Source organism: Pundamilia nyererei, unplaced genomic scaffold, assembly GCF_000239375.1.
Source record: "Pundamilia nyererei isolate P.nyererei 1_Seehausen unplaced genomic scaffold, PunNye1.0 scaffold00043, whole genome shotgun sequence".
Classification (NCBI taxonomy): Eukaryota; Metazoa; Chordata; class Actinopteri; order Cichliformes; family Cichlidae; genus Pundamilia; species Pundamilia nyererei.
Window position 1 is genome coordinate 1021335 of NW_005187444.1, and position 9645 is coordinate 1030979.

Sequence of the window (9645 nt, forward strand, 5' to 3'; positions counted from 1 at the left end):
ACTTACCTGGCATATCACTAGGTGCACTCATATTGGTTCGTTACTGCTACATGGCAATGAGTGAAATCAGTGGCCACTGTGACTTAAAGATTGGAGAGGACAGTGTGAAAACAAAACATTTTCACTGTTTCCCCAGTTAGCAAATAATCTCTACTTTCTTTAACCTCCTAAGACCCGAAGTCTTCAATGGCATGCATTTTTAATTTCTCTTTTGGGCTGATTGGCACCTGATGAATGTAAAAACAAAGAATTACCAGATTTCTTTTATTTTTTGTTCCTGAGAAAAATGAGATTCACATATGAGGATATTTGTTTAAAATTTCAATAGCACAGTGGCAGTATAATGTCCTCGTAAGTGGATATCAGGCCCTTGTAGAGCAAAATGTAATATTTTGCTCTAGACAACCCAAAATGTGATGTCCACATATGTGAATGCCAGGTCCTAGGAGGTTAAAAAAAAATGGCTCTCAGATTTTCTTAAAAATATTTTCTGCATGTTCAGGAGTTGTGCTTAGTCCCTTAGTTACAGTGGAAAGAAATCTAAATGCTTCAGCATACTAAGACATTTAGGACAATTTGCTCCCAACTTTGTTTGGGGATGGCCCGTTCTGGTTATAATATGACTGTGCACCATCACACAAAGTTTTAATGAGAAAATGTGGTGTAGAAGGACTTGACTGGCCTGTACAGATTTCCAACCTCAACTCGATAGGACAACTTTGGGATCAATTGGCGTGGGGACTGTGAGTCAGGCTTTCTCGTCACATATCAATGTCTGACCTCACAAATGCATTTCTTAAATAGTCAAAAATTCTCATAAACACTCCTGAACCTTGTGGAAATCCTTCCCAGAAGAGATGAAGCTGCTATAGGTGCAAAGGTTAGGACCTAATGGATGAAGAATGGGATGTCACTCAAGTTCATATGAGTGTGAAGGCAGATGAGCGAATACCTTTGGCAGTAAAGTGTATATGTACTTGTAGATATCACAAGTAGATTAATTATTAGATTGTTTTATTTTTGTTTTTACATTGATTCTTTACTTGCTATGAAAAACATCACCAGGGCTGTGACTAAACAAATAAAAAATTAAACTGTCTCACGTACATTTAAACATTTCTTTACCATGGGTTGCTGAATTAGAACCCATCAGATTCTCCCTTGTTTTAATGACAGAACTGTAATTAAGATGCCCTTTGTATCATATTTGCCACATGAGTTTCTGAGACCTCTATCTCATCAACATGATCAATACTTGCCATAATTTCAAAATGTTAGGAACAAAATATTTTTTTGTCTAAAATTAACATTGTTGTTAACAAACAGTTGCCAAAAACACCTAATGTATCAAATGTGATACAAAAATATATAATAAATATATCATAAAAATATATCATACACAAAATGATATAGCAAAAAAAATTTTGAATTTTGTTATAAGGGTCAATAAACATCTCAGTTCCAAAAAATCAGAATTTTTGGGCTAATTTTTTGATGGGTTGGGTCTTACAGGGTTAAGGGCAATTGTAAATAAAATGCAGTTGTTTAATTATGTCTCAAAAAGTACTTTGCAAGGAGGACCAACTACCTCTTGAGCTATGGACCAGCCAGTGGAATGAACTGAACCATGTTATCCATGTGAATGGAGAACCTTATCTTCACCTTCTGGACAGAAACATTACTCTAAATGAATGCTAATGTTGCTCCTTGAAATATTCACAGGCAAATGATTCCTAACAAGTCCGCAGCAATAACCGCATCCCTATCACAGACACTGTGCTTCAAGGTAGTCCTGCTGGACTATGGTGGCAAAAAAAAAAAAAAACAACAGATTTAATGGTATATCATGTTTTTTTTCACTAGTGGTGTTTTTTGCAGTGTAATGTTTGAGTGAATCTTTATTTGCTTTTGTCTTGTGCTGCACCGCAATAAATGCACACATGCAGAATATCAGCATAATGTAAAGAGACAGCAATTGCAGACAGCACAGCACAGCTGTAAAAATAGGCATAAAGAATTACACATAGCGATGTAAACAAAAAGCAGATGTTTTACGAGGTTGGAAATACATTCAACATGCTTGTAGACCTCGAGGATACGTATCATGTACTTTGTGAGCATATTTGAATGTAAACAAAAACCTGTTTGTTTAAAAGCCTCCACAGGACACCTTTAATCACTGCATGACCATATTCATTATTACCAAAAAAAGTCTCATAAATAGCATCAATTTACTTTAATATAGACAAGTTCACACATATCTACTTACATCATCTGTCATGCTTATGGTAAAGGGGTTCCTGGTGTTGTGGGTTACATAAGCCTGCCTTTGCTTTCACATACTGCAGGAGCCCACTCATATCAGTGGGTGACATCCCTCCAGGGAGAGTTATGCATCCCCAGGGAGGTGAGAGCATGTCATTGGTGCAAACGGTTGGCTAAGGCTCAGAGGGAGCGTTTTAATTGTAGCTTGTGTCATGTTGAAATAGTCAGTAAGGCTTTGGTGACAGAAAAGGTTGCCAGCAGTAAATGGTGTTGTGTTACAAGTATGATATGTTTTTACAGGTCTTCCAATGGTCACAGTGGCTCATGCTCTTTTTTGAAATGTGGAGAAATGAGGTCTTCTTCATGTTAAATGGATCTACGCCTTTGTTTTATTCAACACAATCGTGTTTTGGAGAATTGGGCTTTTATGCTATTTAAATAAAAAGTGCTTATGTGTACAATGCATTCAAACTTAGAATTATTACATTGAAAATACACAGGAGCAGGTTTGCAGTTTGTGGAGGCCGCCATGTTCCCAGCATCATATTTGAATACAGTGGCTGGTATGTGGTTAGAGACTGGCCACATACTAGCATATTGCCAGAGAAGGGGTACTCTACACCAAAGAAGCGAAAATGTCATCCTCTTTCTCATAACCTCAGGCCTCATCTCCTGAACTGAAGCCAGGGCTCTAACACATGAAAATGTGCATAAACATGTTATTTATTCCCGATATTGTTGTAGTTACTTATTGTCAGCAGATTAGACATGCGACCCTAAGCAACAACAGTGACATGTTATAAGCCTATTCTGCCAACTAATATTAGGCTGAATCATCCTAAAAATAATATTTTCTGATAAACTGATAAACAGTTTGATTACATTCTCACATCATATGAGAGTTTATTCAGTAAGGGTCAGACAGAGAGATCAACAACCCGACACTGACAGCTGAGGTAAACAGTAGACTCCTACAGATAGGAGACAACTCTGGGGCAGCTCCAGAACCAGTCTAAACAATAGCAGAAACACAGGAACAGGTCTCTCTTGGCTAACTAAAATATGTTTGTCCTACAGCGACCACCGTAGCTAAGATTATGCACTATCCACATTATGGGATGGGAAGTTTTACACATACAAGACCATGTGGTTGAAAGGAAGCTTGTTATTTTCTCCTCAGATGTATGAAATACAACTGAGAGACAAAAAGTGCTTATTTTAAACATTTCAGGTTGTCCGTTCACCAAGTCTGAGACTAACAAATATGCAGTCCAATCAATCCACAGTTAATGCAAAAAGCTCTCCTGACTGTCATAAGTCATTTGAAATTATCTGTAATATTTCACATGCCAGTTAATTTGAAGGTAATTTCAGAGGCATTGTTTGTTCAGCTGAAAAGCAAAAGTCTAATTAATCTGCACGGGCTGCAGTGAACGGCGAATAGCTATTGTAAAGTCATTCCACACCTGAGAGGAAGTGTTCAGAATATTCTAATTGTATTCCCATTTCAGCTGTCAGCAAGAGTGACGAATAAGTTGCCAATCTGCTGACTGTGAGACAGATGAAATTGAACGTTCAAGCTTTGCGAGTGAATTTGAGGTTTAATCTTAGCATCCAGCCAGAAAATACTAATCCTTGTGATGAGTGTATGCATGTTCATTACCAGAAATGAAAGTATAAGCCAAGTGGAGAACAATCAGCGACAGCACTCACCACAAATAAAGTCTTTCCCCGAGTGCTTTATTTGCGCAGTAAAACTTTTCTATTGTCCCTGCCCTATCAATAGGGAGACAAGAGAGAATGCAAATCCAGAGCAACCAACCTCTACTCCACACTCAAGTGTGAGCTTAATTAGCTTCAGGAGCAGGTTTGTTGAACAAAAACATGAAGAGCCAGACATTGATCAAGGGAAAGGCTCGAAAGATAAAGCACCAATGGCAACCTGAGTTGTCTTTAATTAAAAGTAAAGGGTTTATCCTTGCAAACGGGAGCTGCTGGTCTCTAAAGGGCACTCCAATTACAGACTGAGACAAAAGGGAAAAAATCCACTGGAATAGTGAGCTTGTCGTGTCAGAGTTTTGATTTGTGTGGTGTTACAAAAGCCATGTAAATTGATGCGTGTAAATTTGTTGTGTGCGTGTGTGTGCGTATGAGAGACAAATATATGTATAAACGGGTATTGTACTTGTAAAAATATGTAAGTGTCGGGTCAGCAAAGAGAGTCTGGTTATGATTTTCCATTCTTTGAAGATCTGTGTGTGTGTAACGTGTGCACGTGCAAGTGTGCTGGAGAAGGGTAGGGGCTGGGGTTGGAAAGAAGGCGTCCCTCTAGCGGTCCCTCCCCAGCCCTGCCCCTTCACATAGAGAAGTATCTTGTAGCAGGTCCCAAAACTGGAAACTCATTCAGTCTCTTCTGAATGGAGTGTCTTTAACACAACAGTGGAGGACTTAACTCTTCAGCAACGAAAATATGAGAGCCATGCATCTGGTTTTTGTTGGTGCCTTCCTGAGTGTACTGCTCTGCCTCCCCAGCCCTGGTCATGGAGGTAAGTGCCACTGCAAATCCCTCTTTTAGTGTCCTGGCTCTCCCCTTCTGCTCCCATTTGTCAGAGATCCACAGAAAAAGATCAGATCACCATCTCTGTCTGAGGCTTCCCCTCTGCATAAATCCAACCGTGGTTGGCTGACAAGTTAATCCCTCAAAACAAACCCAGTATCAACGTTATCCTTTACAGATGCTGCACTGGGCTACAAACTTTCTAAGTAACTCCACATCAGATCTTCAGTTGTCTCCCTTTTACTGTTGTTTATTCATTCTCACGGGACACATGTCACTCACTGTTGTAAAACCTTTTATATTCTTCGATGAAACTCAATACACTGAGGAAAAGATGAGCAATGGTCTGACCACTTGTCCAAAGGCTGGGGCAACATCTGTCGGCTTCTCCTCTATCGCATTTTTTCTTCTTTTTTTTTTTCTTTTTTTTGCTTTCAAGTCTGTGGTGAGCTGAATGAGTGAGCGCATTTACCTTGGGAATGTTTGCATTGAAAGCGTGTTGCCAAAAGGCAGGAGGTAGAGAAGTTGAAGCCCTCTTAGCTGAGGTCCTGCTGCCGGCAGCAATGAATGGCTCTTTCAGAGGGGAAGTGCACAGTGGCAGGCAGAGCCGCTCCTTATCCAACAAGAGAGAAGAGAGATGAAAGTAGCAGTGAGAGAGAGAGAGAGAGAGGTGCTAGTAAACGAGTGAGAGAGGCAGTGTGTGTGCGTTTACAGGAAGCAGCCGCTTGATGGCCAAAGGATTATACAATGATCCCTTAGAGTAAAGAGGTACAGATATACTTTCTCACTATGATGAGCTAGTTTAGTCCTGCTGGATGCAAGTGCAGTTTGTGTGAGATGCAGAGTGCTGTGTGTCTTAATGGGAAATGAAACCCCCCTGTCTTCAAACAGCTTAAATAACTCACATTGCCACAAAGTTGTACACATGGCAAGTTGGCATGTTCAGCCTTGGACTTGAGCAGCTGTTGGGCCCATTGTTTTCCCCCTGCTGTCAGATTTTCAAACCCTCGCTGAAAATTCCACTCCAATTAAGTCTGGACAAATGTCTCCATTGGCAGCTAAAGTGAAAAAGTGTCCCTTGATCTGCATGTAGGAGTATTGCTTTGTTTTAGTGGCACATAGTCAAAGCTCGGCCGGGGAGCTGGACTCGGTTCTTCGGCACTGTGATCTGTTCACGGCAAGCATGAAAAGAGTCATCTGCCATTCTGTTTGCTCATTTCTAGATAAACCCCGCTGACGGGCGTGACAGTGACCCCTCTGCTGAAGAATTAGCTTTACACTGAGCAAACAGTGCTGTCTGAGTACAGAAAAATATGATTTGCTAGCGATTTATTTGCTAGCCTTTTACATAACTGTAATTTATGTCTTTATTTAGATATAAAGTACACATTCACATGTTGGTGTTATAGTTACAGTAGCTTTGCAGTTCTCCACATATTTAAGATGAAATGTTCCTTTGATTGAAAATGTGGCAGAATATAACACAAAAACTGCACCGGGGAACGATTTCTCCTCATCTAATTTTCTGCTGGCACAATCCTCTGTGCCTCAGTGTGAACAGCACTCACCCACTGACCCTAGAGAACTAAATGCTAATGTTGACCAGATGTACCAAGTCACTGATTAGATTTTGGCCCCCTCTGCTCTACAAAATGCCTGCCACAAGCTGTTGGGGGATTCTTCCATAGGCATCCTAGAAGGCTTACAGAGGGTTTCATTTCCTCCCAGTGTTTAAGTCTTCAGCTGTCACGGGACATGCACGCATGCACAGTGTCCAGATGCTTTGGTATTTTTTGTAGTCGTTTGCACCTTTCTACTGGGGATGCCCATACTGAAGTGGTAGACTTGTAGTCACTTTTATTGCAGTTCTCCAAGTCCAGAGAAATATAATCACTTCTGCCACAACAGCAGAAGCAAGCAGCACAGTGAGACATCCACTATCACAACATTTTATATGAGCTTTCTTCTGTGGTGCAATATCCCATTTTCCAATTGAGTCTTATGCTGCTGTTTTTCATCCACTTAAATTGCTGTGAAAAAGTATTTGCTCTGTTTCTGATTTTTTATTTTTTATTTAATGTCACACTTACCAAAAATCACCCCAAATTTTTTCATAGTACTCACGTGACATGTGAATTAATGCAAAAATGCAGTTTTTAAAAGATGATTTTATTTATCAAGGCAGAAAAAAAGTCTTTCACATAACTCTGGAGGAATTCTGTCCCAATCTTCTTTGAAGAATACTTTTAATTCAGCCACTACCTGTTTAAGGTCATGCCAAAACATCTTGATTGGATTTAAGTCCAGACTTTGACTAGGCCACTCCAAAACCATTTTGTATTGCATGCTACTAACTTGCTGGTGTGTTTCGGATCATTGTCCTGCTGAATAACCCAAATGAGAGTGCGCTTGAGCTTCATGGCACAAACTGATGGCCAGATATTCTTTACTTCAGGATTTGTGAATAGAAAGCAGAATTCATGGTTCCGTCAATTACAGCAAGTCATCCAGATCCTGAAGCAGCAGAGCAGCCCCAGACAATCACATTACCACCACTATATTTGACTGTTACTATTATCTTTTTTTCTATTAAATGGTGTGTTAGTTTAAAACCAGATGCTTTTCTGAAAATGTGGGAAATTGTGTTCTCTTTGGTCAGCAGTGTTTTGTTTTTTTTGCCTAGAAACACTCCCACATATGCCATTTTTGCCCAGTCACCTTCTTGTTTCTGAATCATGAACTCTGACCTTATCTGTAAGGCCAGTGGCAAGTAATGTCTGCAGTTCTAATACAAATTCCTGCAACAAAAGCGATATTTTTTGGACACACAGCCAGAAAATCTGTAGTATTCTGTATTCATTCGTTATGAGAGCACTTTTTTCATATCAAGAGAAACTCGCTTTATCATGGTTGTATCTGAAATTGGACTTGACATGTTCCTGTTCTGAGTCTTTAAAACACCCTGCAGCTCTCTATCTGTTCAGCAGACTTTAAAGCTGCCCTTTAACAAAGTTTGGAAAAATTGGATGGGTAGTTATTTCCAAATCATAAATAGCTCCCCAGTGCATACACGTTGTTTGGTTGCCCTGGTAATAGAGTTTTTCCTCATTTTTCTGTCTGTTGATAAGTGCACAAAGTTTGATGTTCCTAAGGAAGTCACATCTACTGCCACTCCCACTGTTGGCTGTTATTTACTTATTTACTGATTTCCTTTTTTCTTGCAAATCTTTCAAAATTAGGTATCTTGTTTGTTGTCTTGTTTTGCTTTCTGAAAATCCATTTATGAGATGTAGGCATTTCTAAAATACAGATATGAACAGACAAGCCCCTGCTGGCAGAACAAATGCTGCTGTGCAAAATGCTGCCAATGAATATGTTATGAAATACATACCATCTATCATCGCAAAAGCACTGTTTGAATTCCCATATACCTAATTGAGGAAGCTTTTCCTAAATTGCTCAGATAACACACATTAAGAGAACATCTACTACAAACAATATCAAATATTTTATGCACATTTGTAAGTGTTTCAGAGATGTCTTTCTGCTGAATGTCTTTGCATTTTCAATTGCAAAGCTTAACGAAGGGATTTGCATCCCAAGACTGCATATGAGCCAGCTATCTCCCCATGGGTATAATGTTACTATGGTAACAAGAAAAAAAAATAAATATGGAATTTGCCTCGGCTTTGTGAAGTGTCCGTATACAAGGCCTCCACATGTTCCTTGACAGTTGGCAGGGAAAATGGTGTGACTACAAGTGTCTGCACAGAAGATTAATAAATCCAATATTTGTGCTGGGAAATTGATGAGATTAGCCTTTATTCCAGGTTGTACTGGTCCCGCAGACATGCTTCGTGACCCTTCCCTCAACTTTTAATCTAAACACAACGTAAAGCTAAGATAGGATAGAAAAGTAGCTTTTGGAGTAAATGTAAACAAAAAAATCTGTGTTTATAAAAGGAGGGAAGAACACGCAGCTCCTCATCTGCCTTTTCTCTCTCAAGGGAGGACCAGGTGCTTGTAGCTCACAGTGAAATGCTTTTGTATTAAAACTGAGCGTCTTATATCCATGTTAGTGTTGTTAGTACACTGTCATAACAATGCTGGGTTCAACATTGCAGCTGACCAATCACGTTCTCTAAGCTTAGAGTTAGCATTAGCCAAGAAGTTATCTAATGCAATGAAAAGCTATCACAAGCAAACCAACATAAGTAACCTAAATTTGGCTGAAAGCAAAGCTAAGTTGGTAATATAGTTGTTGTTTTGCATAACTTCATAAAGAAAACTTTAGAAATGCTTACCATTTGTTCCAAAAGAGAGTTTTGTATAAAGAAAGACTTTTTTCCTCTTTTCCACCACAGTGCAGGGCAACGGCATCACAACATGACTTATCAGTTCCATGTTGATCCTAGTGGACACAGTTAGAATAAGTAAACACTGTAACGGATAACAGCACAATCTATACACACTACTACCATATTAATCTATGCACACCTATTCATTTCTGCATACTTTACCGTAAATGTATCCACTTACAAAAGGATGAGAGAACCTGCAACTGTGCTACAAATCTTTTATGAATTATCATTATGCTTTTCATTTCATAAGCAAGCTACTTTCCACTAACACATTTACAGTTTGACCAGCTAAAATCTGTAATTTGAAAGTCATGCTGCTCTGGCATAGAAGGAGATGAGCCACTGCACGGTTGAAACATCTGAGGAGCATTATGCTTGCCAGGCACTCTCAAAGAGTAAGAAAATCAAATTAGCTCCATATCTGGTGTCTCTGTTTTGTTTTGTTTTTGGTTTTTTTTTTTT

At 39.3% G+C, this 9645-nt stretch overlaps 1 protein-coding gene across 1 annotated transcript in view; it reads left to right on the forward strand.

The window, feature by feature from the left end:
• The first annotated feature begins 4679 nt into the window (after positions 1 to 4679).
• Positions 4680 to 9645, forward strand: part of cspg4 (chondroitin sulfate proteoglycan 4) — a 75521-nt gene continuing 70555 nt past the window's right edge. Inside the window, exon 1 of the mRNA XM_005731415.2 lies at positions 4680 to 4811. Coding sequence (XP_005731472.1) covers positions 4736 to 4811 — 76 coding nt within the window. The 5' untranslated portion in view covers positions 4680 to 4735. The remainder of the gene's footprint in view (positions 4812 to 9645) is intronic.